Source organism: Marmota flaviventris, chromosome 9, assembly GCF_047511675.1.
Source record: "Marmota flaviventris isolate mMarFla1 chromosome 9, mMarFla1.hap1, whole genome shotgun sequence".
NCBI classification, from domain to species: domain Eukaryota; kingdom Metazoa; phylum Chordata; class Mammalia; order Rodentia; family Sciuridae; genus Marmota; species Marmota flaviventris.
Window position 1 is genome coordinate 45715525 of NC_092506.1, and position 26145 is coordinate 45741669.

General features: G+C 36.4%; 1 protein-coding gene across 2 annotated transcripts; it reads left to right on the top strand.

Annotated features, from left to right (window-relative positions):
• The first annotated feature begins 2849 nt into the window (after positions 1-2849).
• On the top strand, positions 2850-26108 carry Saal1 (serum amyloid A like 1). 2 transcript variants are annotated; one of them, XM_027942332.2, is made up of 12 exons: positions 2850-3013; positions 4318-4431; positions 5575-5658; positions 8709-8788; positions 10987-11046; positions 11180-11295; positions 11769-11949; positions 14393-14475; positions 14565-14753; positions 19959-20155; positions 21338-21430; positions 22548-26108. In XM_027942332.2, exons 1-12 carry the CDS (start codon positions 2879-2881, stop codon positions 22638-22640), a joined length of 1425 nt encoding a protein of 474 aa, XP_027798133.2. In that variant the 5' UTR covers positions 2850-2878; the 3' UTR covers positions 22641-26108. The 2 variants fall into 2 exon arrangements, with proteins under 2 accessions (XP_027798133.2, XP_027798134.2); XM_027942333.2 differs by having other exon boundaries at positions 19962-20155.
• The last annotated feature ends 37 nt before the right edge of the window (positions 26109-26145 follow it).

Here is a 26145-nt window from a genome sequence, read left to right on the forward strand (position 1 = left end):
TGTGCAGCTTTGACAACCTGGCAGGGAACCTGGGTGGGAGCGTTGCCTCCAGGTTGTTCAACATTAGGTTGAACCAACTAGGTCTTTGTACCACATCCCCCATCTCCCTCAACTGCCTTGCTCAGTAACCACATGAGGGCTGTTCTGAGAAGGATGGGACCTCTTTGCAGCTGAGGCCACCCTGAAGGAACTGACTACTGAGTGCAGGCTGCTGACTCACCCCCTATATTTGGGCGGCAAGTCTTTCCTTGAAGGGCATCTGGGCACACAATTCCATGTCTCCTTCCTGAGACTCTGAATTGATTATAACACTCTTTTTAAAAATTATATTTTTAGGTATAGATGGAGACAATACCTTTATTTTGTTTATTTAGTTTTATGTGGTGTTGGGGATTGAACCTAGGGCCTCACACATGCTAGGCTGTTACTCTACCACTGAGTTACAACCCCAGCCCATGATTATTATAACACTCTTGTTCTATCAATTACTAGACTCTGTGGAAGGTTTGTTATTTACAGGGCTTGGTGGCAATTTTTGATTGGTGCTTTTGTAGATCCTACAAAGATTATAATCTTAATCCTTTTGATTTTACTGCTACCAGAGGTACCTGGTTTTTTTTTTTGTTGTTGTTGTTGTTTGCTTTTTTGCTGTTGTAGTTGATTGGAGGTAGGTTTTATTGATGGGTATGATTAAGAAATCATAGCACTGCACAGTAGAAGCCCAGGGGACTGCTATTAGGGATGCATTTGACACTACTATTATTCCAGATGAACCATTTTTCAGTTACCTTATCTTCAAATTCATCTGCATTGAAATTGATAAAGCCACACTACTTTAAAATGCAGATTTTCTGGTGGACAGGGAACTTGAACTTGGCCCTGTGTAGGGCTTCAGTCACATGTTCCTTGTTTTGCAATACGGTGAGAATGACCATGATGACTTGGCCAGTGTGAACTCTGGCTGCCATGCCCTGGAACCCCAAAAGACACACTGAACATTTGTGTGGAGCCTAGATTTGGAAGAGCATGAGGCCAAAGACATGACAAGTTTAGTAAGAGGACAGTGGGCATCCCTCATACAGTGACATTCTTTGAAATTCTCCCAGGGTTTAGGTTACTCCTTTAGTCCTCCCCACAGTTCTGTGAGGGAAGCATTCTCCCTGCAGTATGGTTTCTGGGGTGATATTTATGCCTCCTGATACTTCAGAAATACTATTGGTTTTTGTCCTTTCTAATTGTTAGCATAGGTTGTGCCTGAGTATTTAAAATACAGTAGGGTCCCCTCTGTAATTTTGTTTTCTGCATTTTCAGTTATCTGTAGTGAACTGTGGCCTGAAAATATTAAATGGAGATTCCCCCAAATTAATAATTTATACGTTTCAAATCATACACCAGTCTGAGTAGTGTCATAAAGTTGTTCCACTCTGGTGAATCACACCTTTTTCCAGTGTATCCACATCATATATGCAATCCACTACTTAGTCACTTTTTACTCTTCTTGGTTATTAGATCAACTGTCTCAGATAGCAGTACTTATATTCAAATGACCCGTACGTCATGATCTAATGCTGTATCATGAAACCTATGTCATTCACCCCACTTCATCTCACCTTGTAGGCAGTGTGTCATCTCACATTACCACAAGAAGAAAATGGGTGAATATGGAGCAATATTTTGCGAAAAAGACCACACTTAGATTACTTTTATAGCAGTATCTTGTTATAATAGTTCTATTTTTATTGTTAATTATTATTGCTACTCTTTTTGTGCCTAATTTATAAATTAAATTTCATCACAGGTATGTATGTATATAAGAACATGATATACATAGGATTTGGTACTATCTACATTTTCATACATCTGCTGGGGAACTTGGAAAATATATCCCTGTGGATAAGGGGGGAAACAGTATATTAAAATGCACACTTTTTTTTTTTTTTTGGTACTGGGAAGTGAACTCAGGTGTACTTGACCACTGAGACACATCTCCAGTCCTATTTTATAACTTATTTAGAGACAGGGCCTTACTGAGTTGCTTAGCGCCTTGCTGTTGCAGAGGCTGACTTTGAACTCCTGATCCTCCAGCCTCAGCCTCACAGCTGCTGGGATTACAGGCGTGCACCACCGCGCGGGGCTCACACATTATATTTTAAATTAATTTGATGTCCTCTAATTGTTAGGTTATTATATTAATATTTTTGAAATTACATGTGGAAACCTATAAATTTAATTTCATTAAATTAAAATGGGGGGACTGGGTTGTGGCTCAGTGGTAGAGCACTTGCCTAGCACAAGTGAGGCACTGGGTTCGATCCTCACCACATAAAAATAAATAAAATATGTTCCATCTATACTAAAAATATTTTTTTAAAAATTAAAATGGCTGCTGTAAAATATTTGCTGAGAAGGAGTTGGAATATTGACATTTTTGCTGTCGACTTTTGTCTTTCCTGCAAATCCAATCACACCTGAGAGAGGAATGAATAATTATGGATGGATGTCTTTTAAGAATAGCAACGGTGGAGAGAGATGGATGATTCTAGCTGTCAGAGAAGGCAAGTGGAATAGGTCCGATAGTTCAAGATTCGGGTCTGTATCAGAAACACTGGCCTATTCTCTTCCTCCCCTCCTCCAGTCAGACTAAAATTTCCTGGAGAAACGGAATACTTTGTCCAGAGAGGGTGACAAGTAACAATCATGAGTCCGGTGGGTCACATTCCACTTTTTGGGCGGGTCCTTTGGCCGGGCGGGCTTCGAGCAGCAGGGGGCGCTGTGTCAGGAGCCGCGCCAGGCGCGCTGGGCCCTCTAGCGTGAGGAGACCTTTCCTCTCCTCCCCGGCTTCCGGCGCGGCTCCCGGGCGCTGTCGGCGCGCTCAGTCATGGACCGCAACCCCTCACCGCCGCCTCCCAGTCGGGACGAGAAGGAGCATGAGGAGACTGCTGCAGGAGACTGCATTGGGAGCACGGTCTACAGCAAACACTGGCTCTTTGGCGTCCTCAGCGGGCTCATCCAGGTGTGGAAATCGCGCTCGCTGGGGCTGCCCCTCAGGTGGTTCGGCCCGGTAGCTGGCAGCCCCTCGGGCTCCGGGAGCCACCAAATCCCCCGACGACCCCTTCCCAAGCGTGCGCTCGGCAAATGGCGCCTCACAACCTCAGCTGACCCGCAAACTGCCTGGGGCCACTTTGGTGCGCCTGACGCCAAGAAATGTTTGGTGTCAGGGATGTCGGGACGTTTGCACTTACCGTAATTTTTCAAGTTCTCCAAAGACATAGAACTATGCTCCCCAGCCCCATTGTCATTTCTGAAGCCCAAGCCTTAAAATTTATATGATTCATGGACTTTTTTTGTAGAATAAATGGATGTCAAAGATGTAGCCTCATCATCTACTAACTGTATTTCTTTGGGCAAGTCACCTAACCACCAAGAACTTTGATTTCTCAGGCAATTTCTATAAAATAGGATGATAATATCTATAATATCATATATAGAGTTTTTATATAGGTTAAGTGACATAATGATCATAGAGTGCCCACCATGGTTTTTGGCTTATAGGAGACTCAGTAAATGTAAGGTTTTTTTCCTCTCCGCATCTCAACTAGATTCCCCTCTTCCAATTTGTGTCCTTTCCTGTCTTTTTTCTACACAGCTACCAGAATAATCTTCCTTAAGACAAAAAAAAAAAAAAAAAAAAAAGTTGTTGCTACTCCTCTTAGTTCTTGTTTGACTGTTGAAGCAAAATGCATATTTCTTAGCTTGGAATCCAGAGTTTTTTGCAGCCTCTCCAGGCTTCTCTGCTCATGGTACAGTGTGTTCCATCAACAGCAAACTGTACACCATTCCCCAAATGCTAGGCACTTTCTTAACTCTGATTCTTATCTCTGAATGCTCTTATCTTTTTCACCTGACAAACTCCTATTTTCCCTCCAAGATTTAGCTAAAATATCACCTCCTAAAAGGAGTGACTCCCAGCTTCTCTCAGGAATAGGTAATTGGTCCATCATAGGTCCTACTCCAACTCTTAGTTCATAATTCAGTTGAGTCATAAAATTTTTGTGACTATCAATTTACATGTCTTATCCCCACTAATCCTAAAATGCATGAAAGCAGGGATTACATCTTATTTATCCCAGTTTTCTAGCAACAGTATTTGATCCATAAGTGTTGAGTGAATAGAACTACCCAAGGCATTAATTTTTAAAACAAGATGTTTGTGAGAGAAGATACTTTGAGGAGAGTCTCTGGACTTTTAAGTGGTTGTGGGATATATTAGTTACGAAGTAGTATAGAAAATTTTTATTTTTTTCTTTTCTTTTGAAGATTGTTAGACCTCAAAACACCAAATCTGGCTCAGATGATGAGGAGCAGCAGATGGAGCTTGATGAAGAAATGGAGAATGAAATTTGCAGAGTATGGGATATGTCAATGGATGAGGTATGAGGTTAGAGATGAAACATTGAAATTTCAGACTCTTAGGTGAGAAGGTGGTGAGTGGATTTTTAGAATAGGTTCAGTCCTTCACTCTCTGAGCAAAGGCTTTCTTGAGTGTCTGTAGTTACTTGAATATATGGTTCAAGGAATAGTCCCAGAAGCTATGAATGCTAAAAATTTGTCTCTGAAAATATGTGCAATTGTCCTGTGAATATCACAGAATGTACTTAAACCCACTAAGATACCTATGATATCACTAGACAATTAATTTTATGCGACCATCATCCTATAGGTAGTCTGTCACTGACTGAAACATCATTGTGTGGCATATGACTCTTTAACAATTCACATCCCCACCTTCCATAGTTAACTAATTTAGTTATTGCATTTCACATTCTTTGGCAGGATTTGGCCTTTTTGGGATCACATGTCAACTCCAGGTTTGTGTAGTGTGCCCCTGTTTGGCATTGTAGACTAAGCAAACTCACTCTTATAATTATATTGTGATCAGAATTTTTTCTACTGAGAATTTTGAAAATACAAATTCTGATTTTTTAAAAAATGTTTTTTGTTATAGATGGACACAATACCTTTATTTAATTTACTTATTTTTTTATGTGGTGCTGAGGATTGAACCCAGTGCCTCACACATGCTAGGCAAGTGCTCTACCACTTAGCTACAACCCCAACCCCCAAGTTCTGATTTTTTAATATGACCCAATAGCTGTTCTCACCTGTTTACTTTATTGTGTCTTAAGCCTTGGAGGATAGGAATTAGGATTTTTCCTTTAACATTAGCTTCTGACAAAATTAGCAAGTGTGTTTGACTAAGTTATTGAGAATTCCTGATATGTAAATATAATCAGGGCAGAATAAAAGGAGGACAATTCTCCAGAGTATCACAGTGAGTTTAGATTTGTTTATGGAATTATTCCATTGTCTTGAGACCAAATACCACAAAAACTTTCTAACCTTGCTTTTATCTGTTGCCACAGTTCCTCACCTAACCTTGTAACTTGTGGGTTTTTTTCTCTCTTGTGTCCTAATGGTAGTATATATGAAATTAAATTTTTTTATAGTTGCCTTAGCTATGGAGTTTAAAAAAGAATATTCAGCATCCAAGTTAACATTCATTTTTGTTTATAGGATGTGGCTTTATTTCTCCAAGAATTTAAGGCTCCGGACATATTTATGGGAGTACTGGCCAGATCCAAGTGTCCTCGATTAAGAGTAAGTATACATTTCATTTTTTTCACTTTGATTTTCTTACTGTCTATAAACCAATAATATCAGTCTGTAAATGTTTATTGAACATTACTAGGTAATGTACTACTTAAAATTATTAGAGCCATAGAATTTTAGATTTGGACTGGATTAGGGAGATCAATAGTTTCATTTAACAATTGTAGAAACTAGATAGATATAACTATGTTATGCTGCTAATTTGTGACAAACAGAGAACAGTTCCTGGACCTCCTGTTTCTCAGTTCATTGTTCTTTTTCACTCAAAAGCTTCCATTGCTTAAGAGCCATTCTAAACTTAGCCTGTTGCTTAAGACTTCCACAGTCTGAACCTGAATCATCTTTCTAGCATAAAATCTACCTTCCAGTTCAAAGCCAGCCTCAGCAAAAGTGAGGTGCCAAGCAACACAGTGAGACCCTATTTCTAAATAAAATACAAAATAGGGCTGGGGGTGTGGCTCAGCGGTCAAGTCCCTCTAAGTTCAATTCCTGGCACCCCCCCCACCCCCCCCCCCAAAAAAAAAAAAATCTACTGTCTAGATGGTCCTAATTTGGATAGGTCTGTCTGCATTCCATCTCACCAGCTTATTGTGATGGCCATCTCTTTGTGTGCCCTCTGTCTCCTCTCAGTGTTCATATCAATTACTCAAAGTAGTTTTTTTTTCTTCCATGCCTTTCCAAATAAGTAAGATCTTAGTAGTTATTGTTGATAGTAAATTCCTAAGAATAATAGATAAAAACTAAATGAGAGGTCTTTATTTATGTAATGTTAAATGTCCTGTGCTTTATTGCCATTTAAGTTGCCATGTGCTATCCATATGATGGATGTATTTGTTGAATAATTTAATTATAAATAATTATTATTTACAGAGCATTTGGTTTTACTACTCCTATGAGGCATACTTTATAGACAACTGTGTCTCGGGTTGTGTCCAAGGCCACAAAACTAATTAAGAATGAAGTTGGGATTTGAATCTAGGCCTGACTCCAGTATAACACAGTACTGAATTGCTTTTCTTTCTTTGAGATTTCAAAGAATGGAATTCTGTAGAATATTTTTATGAATTGAATGTTGAATTAAAATTTTTATCTTATAAAATGTTCTACCTGAATTGGGTACTGATGAACCAGTATTTCCTTGGATCCTTATACTAATAGAAGAATTTGACAATTTTGTGTTATTTCTCTTAATTTTTCTATCTTAAATATGTTGACTCATAATTATTTAAGAAATAAACATGTCAGAAATGGCACCTTTCAGGAATTAGTCATATTGTTGAATGTGTCTTCTAGCCACAGCCTACTATAGCAGTAATTGTCTTGAGACCAAATACCACAGGTTCTCAAACTTTAGCACGTTCTCAAACTGGTGCAACATTCCTAACTTTCTTCAATCCCAGATCACTGATTGCTGAGCCTACCTCCCGAGTTTCTGATCGACTTTGTTAGGGTTCATATATACTTCCAAGTGACACTAGTGCTCTACAGCAGAATCATAGGTTGAGAAGCTTTGTTGAAGGAATTTTTAAAAATCCTGTCATTCAGGCTGTATCTCCATGCATGCTGCACTCAACAACTTTTTTTTTTTTTAATACCAAGGATTGAACTCAAGGGCACTCAACCACTGAGCCACATCCCCAGCCCTGTTTTTTGTATTTTGTTTAGAGACAGGGTCTCACTGAGTTGCTTAGTACCTCACCCTTGCTGAGACTGGCTTTGAATTTGTGATCCTCCTGCCTCAGCCTCTGGAGCTGCTGGGATTACAGGTGCATGCAACCGCACCCAGCCACTCAGCAGCAACTTTTGACATTCCCTAGGTTATTCTGATGAGTGGCCAGCACTATGGTACTTGGTGTTTGATTGGAAGTTCTGTCATTAGTTTATAAGGGAAGTATGTGTTTTTTTCTGTCCCTACTCTCTTTTAATCTTTTCTTGACATTTGACTACCCACATTTTATTGAAACACTCCATCTCTGAAGCTTCTGTGACACTTGCCCTCTCTGGTCTCTGACCTTTCAGTCACTTTCTTTTTTTTTTGAGAAATTTTTTAATATTTATTTTTTAGTTTTCGGTGGACACAACATCTTTGTTTGTATGAGATCCTGAGGATCCAACCCGGGCCGCACGCATGCCAGGCGAGCTTGCTACCACTTGAGCCACATCCCCAGCCCTTTTCTGTCACTTTCATTGGCTGCTTTCTTTCTGTACCCTGGTATGAACTCTTTCTTAGATCCAGAACCCAGTCTTTTGTTTTTTTAATATTCGTTTCCTCATTTTACACTTGTATATTACAGCTCTGTATTGTGGGTTCAAAAAACCTGACTTCTATCTGGTAACTGGTGTCACATCTCTAACTTTCTTCAGGCATTTTCTACTTGCATGCTGCATTTTCTAATCCCAGATTTCATATGTTCTAACTCAGTGATTATCACATTTACCTGATCATAAAAACCACCTGGTGTGCTTGGTAAACATTAACTTCTGAGGCTCTATGCTAGACATTCAGATTCAGTTGATCTAGATGGGACTTGGAAGTCAGTATTGTTAACAAACCCCCTGAGCAAATCTCATGTTCTAGCAAGTATACTGTGCTGCATGAACTTATTGTGTCCTTTTATACAATTTTCTTTTTTCAGTTTTCCTGTTAATGGAATCAATCTCTGGGGAAATGAAGCAACTTGAAATCTATGAGTCATGTTCAACTGCTTTCTCCTTTACTTTCCAATAGATTTTTTTGCTTTCACTCTGAGAGTCTTCCTTATCTTCATCTTTTTCCATGCCTGCATCACTATCCTCATCCATCACAGCCCTAATCTTTTTGCATCTTGACTACTGAGGTGTGCAGGAAGAAATACTGGTTGAATGTTGCTTGACTTTCCCTATCTGAAGGATGGGAATAATAGTAATACCTACCTCATAAATTATATGAAATAACATGTAATGGCTTCTTAATAAGTGCTAATAAATAGGTTTTTTTTTTTTTTGTATATGTCTTTTTATCTCAGAACCATTGTGACCTGTGAAATTTGCTTTGGCAGGAAATCTGTGTGGGGATTTTAGGTAATATGGCCTGTTTCCAAGAGATATGTGTGTCCATCAGCAGTGATAAAAATCTTGGGTAAGTCTTATCATGATAATTATATTTTAAAAATGGATTCATATTTTATATCCCTAAGGAAATGAGAGATGAGAAAATGTGAAAGATAATGTTGTTGATGAACATGCTGCAGGAACTTCATTGCATGTTAATGGTAGCTAGGGACTTCCACACTTGCATATGGGCATGATTCAGGAGTTAAGCCAGTTTATTCTTTATGAATATCAAAGGGACCTGAGTGCAGATGTAAGCAGGCCAGAAGAAGCATCCATGAGGTCAAACTTGGAGATGGGGGCAGTGAATCAGAATCTAAAACAATGTAGGCATAGGGAGTGCAAGGCCTCCAGAGATCCAGAGTTTAGGAAACTAGATTTGTTAAACAGTGTCACTCTGAGAGCTTTCACTTAGATCAGGGAGCAGAACTTACCAACAGACTAGAAGATAAAAGATTGACTCTGTGATTAAAGGCTTTCGTATTTCTGCTTGGAGGCTAGTTCTCTTCTATAGCCAGGAAAGTTTTCGGCAGAAGGTTTTTCAATGGGGGAAACCTTGGTGAAATTACATGCTAAATTTGATGAATGTATTCATTTTCTCAATATAGGGTACATGGCTGTTATTCAGGATCTAAAAGAAATTTGTATCCAAAATGGCTAAGGAGACTGTTCTAGACAGTTTTTGACAGAGATGGGGTTATGTAAGTTTATCATAGGATGCAAGTACCTGAGTCTCTGGAAGAAGTTGGTTTTTGTCTTCAAGGTGTGGAGAGATTTAAGATACTAGTTCAAAGTATTTATTTCTCACTAATTTATAATCATTCATGGAGTAGATGTCTCAGGATTGCATTTCATCTCTAGCATTCCCTATCAAAAATCTGATAATGAAAAATGTTAACATGTCTTTTAAATTCAATTAATGTTTATCTTAAAATTCGTATAGAACAGTTTATATTGCTAAAGGGATATGAATTTGTTCAGTTTGAGAACATATGACCAAGGCTGGTGCAGTGGCACTCACCTGTAATCCCAGTGACTTGGGAAGTGAAGGCAGGAGGATCACAAGTTCAAAGCCAGCCTCAGCAACTTAATGAGGCCCTCTGTACCTTAGCAAGACCTTGCTTTAAAATAAAAAATAGGGCTAGGGATGTGGATCAGTGGTTAAGTACCCCTGGGCTCAATCCCCAGTACCAGAAAAGAAAAAGAACAATTGAGTACTTCTAGTCAGATTGGAAGATATGCATATGCTATGACACAAGAATGCCACTCATAGGTATGTAGTAAGAAAAACTGCACATGTACATTAGGATACACATATACTATCATTATTATTATCATCTTTTGGAGCTGGGATTGAATCCAGGGCCTCATGAATGTTAGGCAGGTGTTCTGCTATTGAGCTATACCCCCAACTCCTTTACACAAACATTATTTCAGAAGTATTGTTTGAAATAACCCCAAATTGAAATAGACTCAGTGTCCATCAGCAGTAGTCTGGAATAATAAGTTACGATATATTCATACAACTGAATGCTCTGCAGCAGTGACTTAAAGAACAGCTGCCAACTCTGCTGGAAACAAGCAGGTATGCTTTACCCTTTTTGTGGGTTCCATGATTTCCTACACATGATTTTGAGCAAAACTTGGACTTAAGAATATGTACATGTGCATTGAAGTGTCCTACTATACCTTGTAAGTATGTACAATTATGTGTCAAAGACAAATAGATGGATAGATGAAGTTTTTTAAGGAAAAAAATATATAATTTCTTTCATATAAAGTTCAAAAGCAAAACTAAAAACTATAAAATAATAAAACTGTAGAACAGGAATTGGTTGCTGGAAAAATTGGTATTTCCTTTTCTAGATGGGAAAGAGAACTGATTCAGAATAAGATACATAGGGGTCATGGATATGCACCATTCTTCTCTTTCTTGGAAACACGAACATTTTAGCATGTGTGAGATGCTGGGTTCGATTCTTAGCACCACACATAAATAAAATAAATAAATAAAGGCCCATCAACTACTAAAAAAATATTTTAAAAAATTAATAACTTAAAAGTAAACATGAACATTTCCTTTATAATTCATTGACTGTAGATTTGTATTTTAATAGGCCTTTCTGCATATATGCTTTCTTTCATAGTAAAAATGTTTAAAAAATTAAATGAAAATTCTGATGTTTGAAATGAGAGATGTGAAGCATATGGACTTTTGTTTTGTAGGCAAGTGTTATTGCACTGTTTGTATGATTCAGACCCGCCTACTCTGCTGGAAACAAGCAGGTATGCTTTTCTTTTTTGTGGGTTCCATGAAATCACCCATAAGGGAATCTAGGAAAATAGAGTTAATTCTTGATTCTTAAATTTCCTATACTGTTTTTGGAAGATAGACATTAAGTTGACATTTATCATGTAGGTTGTTGCTTACTTGCCTTTCCCAGACAGAAGTGGCCAGTGTCTGGGTTGAAAGGATACGAGAACAACCAGCTATTTATGATAGCATTTGTTTCATCATGTCAAGCTCAACAAATGGTAAGTCACCATGTAATCTAGAAAAAATGTTTTAGAATACATTTAATTATTAGGAAAACATGTTACTATTTCTGGAAGTCATGTTTTTAAAAAGGCTAAATGCAAGAAAAAGTTTTTTGATTTAAGGAGTAAAATTGCTTCTGAAACTCCCAGGACACTGATAAATTTTCTGCTTACTGAAGGAAGATAATCATTTTAAACATAAGAGATAAACAGATCACCCTTAGAATAAGTACTGTCTTGGCAAGATATGTCTTTTGGAATAGCTTTACGAATTTTGCTTAACCTTATTGCTTTAAACATTAAAAAAATTTTTTTAAATTGTTGATGGACATTTATTTAATTAATTTATTTATATGCAGTGCAGAGAATTGAACTCAGTGCCTCACACTTGCTAGGCAAGCGCTCTAAGCTACAACTCCAGCCCTGCAACATTCTCATTTTTATTTCAATACTTGTTTTATTTTCTTCAGTTGACTTGCTGGTGAAAGTGGGGGAGGTTGTGGACAAGCTCTTTGATTTGGATGAGAAACTAATGTTGGAATGGATTAGAAATGGGGTTGCTCAGCCTTTGGGCCAACTCCAGGAAGATTCTGAAGAGCAGCCAGTATTTAGGATTGTGCCCTGTGTACTTGAAGCTGCCAAACAATTACGGTAAGTGAGCTTTTTTGTGCAAAATGTTCTGGAAAAGCCAACTGCTAGAAGTAGCCTTAGATATAGAAGTTTCTTTTTGATAGGATGAAGTGTACACATAGTCTTCGTTAGGTTTGATTCCCTACCAATATTTGGGGTGGCAGAATATTTATTCTTTGCAAGAATCATAATGGTTCAAAATACTTGTTTTAATATCATCTAGTCATAGGTGATTGTTCAGCAATAATTGTGGTTACTTTCCTAACTTCACCAGCAATTTTATGTAATTTAGATCAAAGAGAAAGGTTTTCTTGTGTTTCATTTTACATTGAACATTTAACAACTTCCATTAATTTTTTTTTTTTTTTTTATTGGTTGTTCAAAACATTTCCATTAATGTTATCAACATTTGTTTTCTTGTTCCTTGCCCCTTTTGTAGGTACACCAATCTGGAAAGGTGATTGATTTGGGCAGTTTGTTGTCTTGCCATGAGAAATTATTAGTTCTTACATGTCACTGAAACTATTTACTATTAGTCACTAGAATAATTGATATTTTATATAAGCAGCTATTAATCTGCTTAGTGGTTACTATTGCATTCTTAGTGCTCTTAGGCCACATGAAAAGCTATTAATTTTATGTCCTTTACTAAGTGAAGATTAAACTTTTCATTCTTCCTCCAAATCTGCTTCTTTAGTATTTTCAATCAGTAAATGATGCAGTTATTATCCTCTTTGAATATGTTGAAGAAATAGTGAAGCTACTGACTCTTCCTACCCCACTCTTTTTCTACAACCAGTCAACTTTCAAGTCATGGTCCTGACTTTTTCCGGGATCCCATTTGTGCCAGCCAGGCTCTGTGTCTCTCACCTGGACAATTGCCACATTCTGTTACCTGTTTTTCCTGGTTTTAGGGATTGCTTCTTCCCAGACTGATCTTTTTATAGTACTGGGGATTGACCCCAGGGGCGCTTAACCACTGAGCCACATCCCCAACCCTCTTTTTTATTTTTTATCTAGAGACTCAGTCTTGCTGAGTTGCTTAGGATCTTGCTTAGTCGCTGAGGCTGGCTTTGACCTCACGATCCTCCTTCCTCAGCGTCCTAAGCCACTGGTATTATAGGTGTGTGCCACTGTACCTCGCTATCCAAGACTAGTCTTTAAAGCTGTCTTTGCAAAGTACTCATTTATCATCTCATTGCCATTCTTCAAACTTTTCAGTTGCCCTTCTTAGGATAAGGTCCATATTTTTAAAAAAACATGGTGTATGGCCCTGAAAAATGCCTTTCTGTTTTGGTTCCTTGTATTCTGTGTTGCCATGTGAAATTTTCTTCAATTCTTCAAACTGAACAAAGTTTTCCTGACTCCGAGCCTTTGCATAGTATGTCTCCTCTTACCTCAAACATATTAACACCCTTTCAGGTTTCTGTGTAAACATCATTTCTCTTAAGATACCTTCCTGACCCTCCAGACTAAATGAAATATACATGATTTGTGTTCTCTTGGCACCTGGGATTTCTTCTAGTGCTAAATTTATTTCACTTTATTATAATTACTGCTTTAATTTTCTTCCTGCCTTTTAAACAATAAATTTTAAGAATGTAGTGGTAACATCTTAAACATCTCTGTCTTCCTAGCCCCTAACATAGTGCCTGAAGATTTTAGGTACATAAATAAACATTTGCTGAACTATTGTTTTAATTGTTCACTATCTTTTCATTTTATTGTTTTGTTGAAGAACCAACACTTTTAATTTCTGAGACAACAAATTGTTTATAAGAATTGTGCTTTAAGGGTTTTATTGTACTCAGCTATGGAACTAGGATAACCTTGTGAAGTTTTAAGAACATTGTCAATACTTAGTGCAATGGACCTTACTTTATAATAGTTATAATATTATAATACTATAATAGTTTCAGTTATTTCCAGGTATAGTGATTCACACCCGTAATCCCAGAGACTCAGGAGACTGAGACAGGAGGATTGTGAATTCTAGGCCAGCCTCAGCAATTTAGCAAGATCCTCAACAACTTATCGAGACCCTGTCTCAAAATAAAAAGGGCTGGATTATAGCTCAGTGGTAAAGCACTGCTGGGTTCAATCCTTAGTAAGAAAAAAAGATGTCTCAGTTATTTTTTTGTTTTGATTATTTGAAAAGAAAACAATGATGGAAACATTGTCTAGCAGGTCTGTGCATTGTTGTTTTTGTGGGACATAGCCAAAAGAATTTTACCTCTTTTCCTTTGTGTGATTATATTACATATTTGCTTGTTTACTCTTTCCCCATTATAATATAAGTTCTAATGAGCATTTAAAAACTGAGGATAAAATAGGAAACTGTTTATCCTCAGCTCCTAGGGCAATGGCTAAAACAGTGTAATAAATATTTGTAGAATGAATGAATAGATAAAATTCCCTAGACAATAAAGTTATTGATGCACTGCTTTTTGCTTTCTGTATTTAGTTCTGAAAACCCAGAAGGGCTTGATGTTTACATGCATATCTTACAGTTGCTTACCACAGTGGATGATGGAATTCAAGCAATTGGTAAGATGGTTTATTGGGATGCATTAGAGCTACTAATGTAGTAGTTTCTTTATTTTTAAATTACTACTTTGTTTATATTCTTTATTAAGTACAGTGTCCTGATACTGGAAAAGACACTTGGACTTTACTTTTTGACCTGGTCTGCCACGAATTCTGCCAGTCTGATGACCCACCCATCATATTGCAAGAACAGAAAACAGTGCTAGCCTCTATTTTTTCAGTGTTGTCTGCCATCTATGCTTCACAGGCTGACCAAGAACATCTAAAGACAGAAAAAGGCAGGTATTGCGTCATTCACTAAATTAAATTGCAACCTGTTATATTTTTAAAGACCTGGCCTGTGTGTGTTCTTCATTTGATTTCTTTCTCCCATTTATCCCCATTAAAAAATATATATATATATTTTTGTTCCTTTAAATGCAAGTCAAGGATCTGTCTTAACATATTTGTCCGAAAAAATTGCCATTTATTTAGGTAGGGAAGATTGGTTTTAAACATGTTAAGTTTTAGATGTTCAAGTGCAGATGTTGAGTTGACAATTTAAAGTCTGAAGCTGAGGAGAGAGGCTGAGTTAGGAATCTAAATATTGGAGTTCAGTTGTTAGTTGTTATGTTGCTTATATCTTCTATAACCTTACTTATTTCTTTTGACTTGATGTGAAATGAGAGAAAAACTAATCTTGCTACAAATATGCTTAGCTTTTTTTTATCATATGTAGTTTCCTTAATGAGTGTTGATGTTCTTAATCTTTCCTTGAAAATTATAGAGAAAGTTTATCATACTAGAAACTTTTTTTTTTTTTTTAAGTTGGTGTAGCTCAGTTATCCAGAATAGGGGATGTCATTGTGGCATATTCACACATACATGAAATCGCAATTTGATTGATTTTACTCCCCAGTACTGCCCCTACCTTTCTTTTTCTCTTCCCATCTTCTCCCTCTACCCTAATGGTCACCCTCTACTTTCATGGCATCCTTTTCGCCCCCCTTAACTTTCATATATGAGGAAAAACATAACAATACTTTTATGACTCTGACTTACTTCACTCAAAATTGTGGCCTCCATTTCCATTAATTTTCCTGCAAATGACATAATTTTGTTCTTTATGGCTGAACAGAAGTTCTTTGGGTTTATATACCACATTTTCTTCTATTCATCTGTTGGTGGACACCTAGGGTGATTCCATAACTTGGCTGTTGTGTTGTGCTGTTATAAACATAGGTATGTGTGTATCTAAGTATGCTTACTTTCATTCTTTTGGATAAATACTAAGGAATGGTATAACTGGATTATATAGTAGTTAAATATTTTTATCTTTTTAAGGAACCTCCACACTAATTTCCATAGTTACTATGCTAATTTATATTCCCACCAACAGTGTATAAGAGTTTCTTTTAATCCTAGTTAGCATCTATTATTATTTGTATTCTTGAAGATTGCCTTTCTGACTAGAGTGAGATGGAATCTTAGTGTAGTTTTAATTTACATTTCGTTGACAACTGAAGATGTTGAGCCTTTTTTTTATTATAGTTGTTAGCCATATTGTACTTCTTTTGAGAAGTGTCTGTTTAGTTCATTTGCCATTTATTGATTGGGTTGTTCATTTGAGTTCTTTGCATATTCTGGGTATTAAATCCTATGTTAGATGATTAGCTAGCAAAAATTCTCCCATTTTGTGGGTTGTTTCTTCATTGTTAATTGTTTCCTTTTGTTCTATAGAGGCTTTTAGGTTTGATACCATTCTATTTATTCTTTCTCTTATTTCCTGAGCTATGGGAATCCTATTCAAGAAGTCTTTGCCTGTGCCTACATGTTGAAGTGCTCCCTTTATTTTTTCTTCTAATAGTTTCAGTTTCTGGTCTTAAACGTGGGTCTTGGTTCCATTTTTTTCCCCCCAGATACCGGGGATTGAACTGGGGGGCACTCAACCACTGAGCAATATCCCCAGCCCTTTTTGTATTTTATTTAGAGGCAGGATCTCACTGAGTTGCTTAGTACTTCACTTTTTGCTGAGACTGACATTGAACTCCCTCCATCTCCCAAGCTGCTGGGATTATAGGTGTGTGTCACTGTGCCCAGCTTGGATCAATTTTGAGTTGACATTTGTATAGGGTAAAAGATAAGGATCTAATTTTATTCTTCTATATATGAATGTCCTGTTTTTTATAGCACCACTTATGAAAGAGGGTGTCTTCACCAACATGTTTTTGACATCTTTTTCAAGAATCAGATGGATGTGGGTGGGGTTTGGCCTCTGTGGTCACTGGGAATGTTGAATCCCTCAGCAGCTTTTGCAGAGCACTGATATTTATGGACACTAACACAGACTTCATTTAAAGAACTCATGGACAATTAATGGCAAAAACATGAATCAGTTTGTATTGTGGCATTCAAATCCTAGCACTTTGGGAAAGCAAGTAGTAAGGTTTTGAAAACCATGGTTCACCATCATTATGCATTCAGAAGTTGAGTAAGATAACCACATCAAGAATTAGGACATCTTGGGACTGGGGTTGTGGCTCAGTGGTAAGGTGCTTGCCTAGCCCATGCAGCCCTGGGTTCGATCCTCAGCACCACATAAAAATAAATAAAGTAAAGGTATTGTGTCCAACTACAACTAAAAAAAAAGAATTAGGACCTCTTCAAGTGCTTCAAGTATTATCTGCATTAAAGCTGTCCATTGAACTCTCATAAAAGTAGAAGCTGAAAGGGACCTTTTCCATTAATACATTTTAAAAAATATCACTTCCTCTGACTTCAGTTTTCTTGGCCATTAGGGTCTTTCATATTATCTGTTCCATTACACAAGAACCAACAAAATATTGCATATATATGTATATATTTTTTTTCATATTCTGTGGCCATAAATTTTTATTGATAGAGGAGCATGAGTTTGGCTTGGTAAGTTTGGAATTAGGTCTATTATTGTAGCCTGCAAAAAGTTGAATCAATAATGTAAAAATAAGGAGTAAATGTTAAAAATATGTGAGGTTAATAGAGCATGTGTTTTGCATGGGGCAAGGCCCTAGTTGAATTTCCTGCATCAAAAAAAGCAACCCCCCACCCCATGTTTATTTGACTTTATTTTATTATGTGTAAAGTGAACCTGTTATTTTCCTCACCTACCTCACAGGGTTGTTGCCAGGTTCAAATGAAATAATGTATGCAAAAAAGACAATAAAATGTGCAATACAGATAGGGACATGTATTATTACATAGTTGCAAATCATCCTCTCTGCTTTTTAGCCTGGGAAGGTCGGTGCTTGAAACACAAGTTGGAAAGCATGTACCATGTCCAAACTGGATACAGGGAAATAAGGCCATAGTTTTTGGGTTTTTTCCCCTCTGAGTACTTAGAATACTATCATGGGCTAATTCTAAGAAGGAGGAAGACAATAAATTTCTTCAAATTATAAATTGGAATTGGTAATGTTCTAGAGTTATTAAGGGTAGTGACATTAGTGGTTTAAAAATATCTTTTTACCAAGTTTTTCTTTTTTAATTAAAGAACAGAGCAGAATATTTCACAATGTATCCCACATAGGAAGAGTTAATATCATCTTAGTTGTATCTGTTTAAATGTGTGGCAGTTGGTGGTTAAGTAAAATGCATTTTTTTCCTAGTGGGGGGAAAAAAAAAGAATTAACCATGTGGTTTGGTTTCTGTATCTTCTGTTCCATTCCTCTGACTTTTTTAATGCCATGTTTTTTTTTTTTTTTTTTTTTTTTGTTATTGTGCTCCGTAGGATAATTTGAAATCAGTTATTGTGTTGCCTCCAGCATTGCTGTTTTTTTGCTCAGGATTGCTTTGGCTATTCTGGATTTTTTGTTCTTTCTAGTTCTGTGAAGACTATCACTGGTATTTTGATGAGTATTGCATTGAATTTGTAGATCACTTTTAGAAATATGCTCATTTTAACAATATTAATTCTGCCTATCCGTGAACATGGAAGATCTTTCCATTTTCTAGTGTGTTTCTCAATTTCTTTCTTCAGTGTTTTATAATGTTCATTGTAGATGTCTGTCTTTCACCTCTTTGGTTAGGCTTACTCATATATATATATTTTTTTCTTTTTTTTAAGCTATTGTGCATGAAGTTTTCCTGATTTTTGTCGTATGGAAAAACTGTTGATTTTTGTAGGAACCTCTTTTGTGCTGTTAATAGGACTAGATATCTTTTGCTGCAGCCACCCCAAAACTGTGTAAAATTTTATGATCGGTGAAGAAAGTATAAAGATGTTCCTTTAACTCCAAGCCGCTGATTAAAATCTTCTCCTTGTCTTGTCCCAGCTTTGAATAGTGGTTTTGCAGAGATAGGGCTTGGTATAAATTGATGTGACCTACAGGTAAATAATGGGATAAGAATTGGGCTTTTGAGTTGGTGATAATATAAGGAAGTAGGAGTAGATCTAAGGGAACTATAATAAAGCAGCCAGGTAGAGAGGTGTTCTGAAGACATTGAATTGAGTAATAAAAGATAAGATTTCCCTGGTTGCTAAGTTTTTAAAAAGTCACTTCCATATACTGTACATAAATGACTTAAGTTTGGATAGGAAATTAGATTTTTTTCAAATTAGTATACTTGATATATACTTGATATTTCAGTGCTGTAGAAAACTTTCTTTTTTCCCCCCAGTTATAATTATTAAGCAGAAATGGTGAAGTTAGAATCAGTGTTTGAATCTACATGAGATCTCTTAGCATGTTGATGGTACAATATATATTTTGAATATGAGCTTTATTTTATTTTATTTTTTATGTGGTGCTAGGATTGAACCCAGTGCCTCACACTTGTGAGGCAAGTGCTTTACCACTGAGCTAGAACTCCAGCCCCTGAATATAAGCTTTATTTTTATATTCAATTTTTTTTGTATTCTAATTAAAATGACTATTCAGTCTTTAAAAATTAGACTGAATTTTTCTGCTTAATTTAATAAAATTTAGCATTTAAGAGCTTTGTCTAAGATTTTTATGATGTTAAAACAAACTTAATATTCTTTTGTCACTGTGTCCTCAAAGACCCTGCGTTGTAGGGCTCTTTCCTATCTCTCTAACCTCTTTCTGTGCTACTCTTCCCTTGCTCACTAGCCCAGAGTCATACTTGCTTCCATTTTGCTTTTCAGACTTTCCCTGATATTTTCTTTTTGGGGTCTTTGCTCTGTTCCTCTGAGATATTTTGCTGGGCTTTCTGCATTGCTAACATTTCTTATCCTTTAGTTCTCAGTATCAACTCTTCAGAGAAGTTCCCCTGTTGAGCTGCTTTATTATATTTCCCTTTTGTTTCCTTCATAAAATTTACCAAAACCTGAAATGATCTATTTTATTTATTTACTTATGTGAAGGTATGTAGACATAAGCCTCTTGAAGGCTGATGCCTTAGCAATCTTATTTACTACTGTATCTGTAGTTCAGTATGAATGTATGACTTAATGAGTAAAAAAAACCAAACTGGCTAATTTCATGTCTCTTTATTTGTTTGTACAGTAGATCTTCCTCTGATTGACAGCCTAATTCGGGTGTTACAAAATATGGAACATTGTCAGAAGAAACTAGAGAACTCTGCAGAGTCTAACCAAGAAGAAAATAAAAAGTCTGATCCAACCCAAGATGACTTCCACTTGAAAATCTTAAAGGATATTTCATGTGAATTTCTTTCTAATATTTTTCAGGCATTAACAAAGGTAGGAAAGAAGTATTCATGGTTTTTTGTTGTTGTTTTTATTTTTGGTACCAGGGATCGACCCCAGGGGTGCTTAACCACTGAGCCACATCCCCAGCCCTTTTTTATATTTTATTAGAGACAGGGTCTCACTGAGTTGTTTAGGGCCTCACTAAGTTGCTGAGGCTGACTTTGACCTTGTGATACTCCTGCCTCAGCATCTTGAGCCACCGGGATTACAGGCATGCACCACTGTGCCTGGCTTTTTTTTTTTTTTTTTTTCCAGCAAATGAAAGTATGGTTTGCATAATGCTGTGAACTTTAGTGCTGCTTTTTTGCGGTGCTGGGATTGAACCCAGGATTTCATGCATGTTATTTTTATTTTATTCATTTATTTATGTGTGGTGCTGAGAATCAAATCCAGTGCCTCACACATGCTAGGCAAGCGCTTTACCACTGAGCTACAACCTCAGCCCTTGCTAAAGTCTTTTTTAAGCATCAAGTGATATGATCAATTCAGAAGGATACCTCCAAAAGCAATAGAGAGGAAGAATTAGAGAGTTGAGGCTGGAGGCCAGGAGACCAACTGATGGGATCTTAAGGTTGATAATCTTCAAGAATATTCTGGCCAGGCTCCGTGGTGCATCCCTGTAATCCCAGCGGTCCAGGAGGCTGAGACAAGGAGGGTTGCGGGTCCAAAGCCAGCCTCAGCAATGGCGAGGTGCTTAGCAACAGTGAGACCCTGTCTCCAAATAAAATAGAAAATAGGGGATGTGGCTCAGTGGTTAAGTGCTCCTGAATTCAATCCCTAGTATAATAATAATAATAATAATAATAATTTGAAAAATCATGAGAGCCTAAACAATGAAGTGTGAATGGAGAGGAGTGATGGGGTAAGGTTTAGCAGAGTAGAATTGAACACTTCTGGGGGGGAATTAGTAGCCCGACAGAAGGAAAAGTCCTGGATGTACCCAGGTTTTTGGTTTGTGCAGTAGGGTGGATGGTAGTACCCGCCATTAAAATAAGGACCACAGTGGAGATGTGTTTGGGTTATATAAAACTTTTGATGAAGCTAGGTTCAGTTTGCAACATTTGAAATGACCATAGGATCAATAAGTAATTATATATACTGATTTGTATTTTTTTAGTAAATAAAGCTTTAGAATTTTTCATTTTTTGATAGTAAATCTTTTATTTATTTTAGGAGACTGTGGCTCAGGGGCTAAAGGAGGGCCAGTTAAGCAAACAGAAATGTTCCTCTGCATTTCAAAACCTCCTTCCTTTTTATAGTCCTGTGGTGAGTATGGGTAAAAGTATAGGGGTCTGTATTTCACAGGATTACTAAATGTTCTCAAGAAGGACTTCATCTTTCAAGGCCATTGTCAAAAAAGATGGTACACATCACATGATTTAATGCCCTGTCCGAAAGATGGCTACTGGCTAATTCATAGTACTGGCCTAAGTGTAATTCTGATTTTAGGAAGAAATCAACATGGAATTTATGCTGTCTCTTTCTGTTATAAAGTAGAAAGCATAGGTATTAAGCAAAAGTAAGATTCTTATGAAGAGTTGGTATTTTGGGGGGTGGGGGGAATACTAGGGATTGAACCCGGGGCACTCAACCACTGAGCCACATTCCCAGCTCCCTTTGTGTTTTATTTATAGACAGGGTCTCACTGAGTTGCTTAGTTCCTTGCTTTTGCTGAGGCTGGCTTTGAATTCGAGATACTCCTGCCTGAGCCTCCTGAGCTTGATTTTTATGTGAGAATTTTGTGTTGGTATCCCCTACAAGTACATTCAGCTGGGATTACAGGTGTGCACCACTCTGCCCAGCTGTTTTTATGTTCTTCAAATAACACATTTGCTACCATTGGAGGCAGTTTCTAAATAGAAAATTTTAAAGGAAAATAAGTACAAAAGGAAGGCATGCAGAAACATGTTGAAAAGGAAAATATTAATAAACTATAGTAATGGACTTTTTTTTTTTTTTGGTACCAGGGATTGAACCCAGAGGCACTACTGAGCCACATCCCCAGTCCTTTTTTATTTTTTATTCTGAGACAGGGTCTCACTAAATTGCTGAGACTGATGTTGGATTCTCCTGGCTCAGCCTCCTGAGGTGCTAGATTTACAGGTGTACAACACTGCGCCCGACATAATAATGAACCTTAAAGGGGAATCAGCAGGAGGATAAGTAGTAGCTCAAGAATTAAAATATAAATAAATAAAAAAGTTAGGTATAGTCACTTCCTTCATGATGATTCGGGGGACCGTGATATCATCTGGAAATTCATCAACATATCTGTCTGTTGAACTATTTAGAAAACCATAGGTAGAACATTTTTTATAGTCAGAATATCTTCAATCACCATTTTGCTCACTATATTTATTTGATTCTTTTGTTTGACTCCCAGGTGGAGGACTTCATTAAAATCTTACATGAAGTCGATAATGTCCTTGCTGATGACCTACAGGAAAGCTTCCCAACTTTGAAGGATCAGGCTTGAAAAATGAGTTGGAATTTCTTCTGTCCAAGAAATAAACTTGATTTTTTTCATAGTTGAAATTGACATAAAGGAAATATTAGATAAAACTGGTACTAGACACAATTGCCTAGTGTTGTGCCCTTTTTCCTCTCTAGACTTAACCTCAATTATTTGGTATTAAAATCTGAACTTCACCTCCCTCTATTTTTAATATTGCTTATGAGTTATTTATCTTTAGTTGAAGAGAGCAAAAATACAAACTTACCATTGAGGTTCTTCTAAGAATATTTGAGGGGTTGGTAAGGTTTTCTTCATAACTATTACTTTGATTTTTATGTGAGAATTTTGTGTTGGTATCCCCTACAAGTACATTCAGCTGCAGTAACAGAAAACTCTTATTAGTAACTTAAGTCTTTTATGTATTTTGTGTATTTTTGCAATAAGAAGTTCAGAGGGAGGCTGTCCAGCTCTGAGAAGTGACTCAGGGACACTGCTTCCTTTCATCTTTCCATGAGACATGTATACCTTTATATTCATGTTTATTGTTTCATGGCTAAGGGGTGTGTGCCATGTCTTTCATCTTCATTCAGAAAGAAAAAGAGGCAAAGGGGTTTCCTCTAGCAAGTCTTATCCTTTGTATTGAAAGGATAGCCCTCCCTGGCCTTCTTTATCACATGGTCATTCCTAGTTGTAAATGTTTAAAATTTTTTCTTTGTAGTCCATGTAGGAGAGAATAGTAAGAAAGAAGGGAGGTATGAATGGTGCTTGGATAGCCAGTTGATGGTCTTTGCTATAACATGTAAATATATTTTAGCCACTTTGTGAAAGTAATTTGTGTTGATTCCTTTCCAAACTGTTAGTAATTACTCAAAAGCAGTTATTGCTCTTAGTTTACCTTTGTTACATTTCAATTTTATTTTCCTACATTGGACATATGAAGGTAGAAATGTTGACATTGTGATAAAAGCATATTAGCCAATTTCTTTTTTCAGCATTATTCCAGTAGTTGAATTTCAGAAAGTGATTCGCTTGAGGAAATTCAGATTTTTTTTAAAAAATTAAGATTGAGGGGATTTGGTAGCTTCTGATGATTTACAAACTGTGCTGTACACACACACTTTATTACTCTGTATAGTGCTTTCTAATGAATGAATTGTATTCAGGTACTGTCAACCAGCTATGCTTAAAAAAGCATCCAGTTTGTATTATTTCAGATACTAAAAAGTGGAATTTCTAATAGATTTAAAGAAAATATCAGTTATGAGTAATAAAGCTAGCTTTTAAAGCCCATTCCACAGTTGTTTTAGAATCTTTTTTTTTTTAATATTTATTTTTTAGGTGTAGTTGGACACAATGCCTTTATCTTATTTATTTATTTTTATATGATGCTGAGGATCGAACCCAGGGCCTCACATGTGCTAGGTGAGCGCTCTACCGCTGAGCTACAACCCCAGCCCCTGTTTTAGAATCTTTAAGGTAGTGGTCTTTTCTTACACTTTGTTTACTTTCCTTGAGGGATTTTTGTTGATAAAACACAGAGATAACTCTTATTGATAAAAGAAGACTGATTCCAGTTTGGAGGAAGTTTTATTGTTTGAATTATCACTGTTGAAAAGAATGAGACCATAAAATTAAAATCTTAGAGTTGAAACTTTTAACTGGTAGGTTTACTTTATGTTTGTATGTCCTGAGGGCTGGTCTTATTGATAGACTGAATGTGTTTATTTAACATGAAGTTTCAGAGGCACCAGTGAAATGACCTGCTAGCCAATGCTAAAACTCCAGTTTTATTTCTTTAAGTATAAGGTTGAGATGCAAATACCCTATAAAAGTAACACTTGAAATTATTGGCTTTATTTTCCTTAGTGCATATACCTTTCATATTGCTTTCCTGAAAACATGTTTTAAGGGGGGGAACACAAGGCTTGGGGGTTCTGAGGAAGAGAGTGCTACCCAGAGGATGAGTTATAGAGGGAAAAAAAAATGGGTTATTTTATAGGAAGGTAGGATGTGTTATTTCTGATTCACATTTCTTTTACTTTGGACCTGACCTATTTTCTTTATTATTTCTTTCTATTATAACATTATAAGCTGCTTTCATAGTATTTTTTGATACATTTGAACATTTCTTAAATCTGTAAATTATAATAAATAGTTCAGTATAAACTTTTAAAATGTTACATGATCTGAAGAGTTCACTACAATGTTCTATATTTGAATCAGTTGCAGTGGTATTTTGAATGATGCTTCTCCAGAACATAAATATGATATTTGAAAGTACATGTACAAATAAAATTGAAACTCATTCTTTCCCTACACTTTTTTGTAGGAGGAGAGGGAAAAAATTGAGAGGAACTTGAGTTAGCCTTTATTATATGTGGTGTCATTGTTTCTAATTAAATTTGAATTAGATTTTCAAAGTATTTAAATCATTTTTTAAAAAAGACATATTCTCCAGGGCTGTGGTTGAAGCTCAGTGGTAGAGAGTTGCCTCGTACACGTGAGGCACTGGGTTTGATCCTCAGCACCACATAAAAATAAATAAATAAAAATAAAGATATTTTGTCCACCTACAACTAAAAAAAATAATAATAATAAAAAAGAAGACATATTCTCCTGCCTTTTTAGAAGATATTTTGTCCCTTTCAGTTAATGGGATATTATTAAACTCTTGTTTTTTTTGGCTGATCCGTCATTCTAGATGAAGAACTTTTCCAACTGTCTTTAATTTCCTATTGCCTTACTTTTGAATTACTCACCTTGATAACTCTGGCATTTTAAGTGAGGAAAAGTTTAAAAGGCACCTCTCAACATATATACTTTTACATGTGAACACACACATACACACAAACTTTTTTTAATGATGTGCATGCAGAAACTAACTGTAGACATTAAGGAACAACCTCTGAAGTAAATCATTAAGTCTTAAGTGAACATCACTTTCTGTTGTACAGGATTGAGCTATAGTGATGGTGTAGAGCTGTGTTTGAGTAAATTAAAGAAAAGGAATGCTGAGATTATAGATTATCTTGCCTGTTTTAACTAGTATTTATAACCTTATCAATATCCTATTTTTTCAAGGAATAGATTTCTTTAATTTAGGGTTAATGTATTCTATATGAACATATCTTTTACCACTTTGCAACTTTAATCTTTTCTATATTCTTGGTAGAAGTTTTAAGGAAGGAAAAATAAGAGAGTATCACTCTTGAGATCCATTCCGATATTTTTGTTACTAGTGTGAGATCTAATCCAAGAACCATTATGAACGGTCATGTATGTACAATGAAATGGTATGATGTCTTGGATTTGCTTCAAAATAGTCTTCAAAATAGGGGTAAGAGGAAGGAAGGTGGGATAAGTGAAATAAGATTGGCTATGAATTGGAATTGCTGTAGCTGGGTGATGATTACATGGGGGTCTGTTACACTGCTGTTTCCTCTATTTTTGTATGTTTGAGATTTTCTATTAAAGTTTTTTAAAAACAAATCTCATGATTTTAAGCCTGAGTTTAATTATGAATAAT

Coding starts and splice junctions, on each gene's coding strand:
- Saal1 (XM_027942332.2), top strand. CDS start 2,879: ATGGACCGCAACCCCTCACCGCCGCCTCCCAGTCGGGACGAGAAGGAG. Junction 4,432..5,574: donor GGGATATGTCAATGGATGAG/GTATGAGGTTAG, acceptor TTTTGTTTATAG/GATGTGGCTTTATTTCTCCA. Junction 11,950..14,392: donor GAAGCTGCCAAACAATTACG/GTAAGTGAGCTT, acceptor TTCTGTATTTAG/TTCTGAAAACCCAGAAGGGC.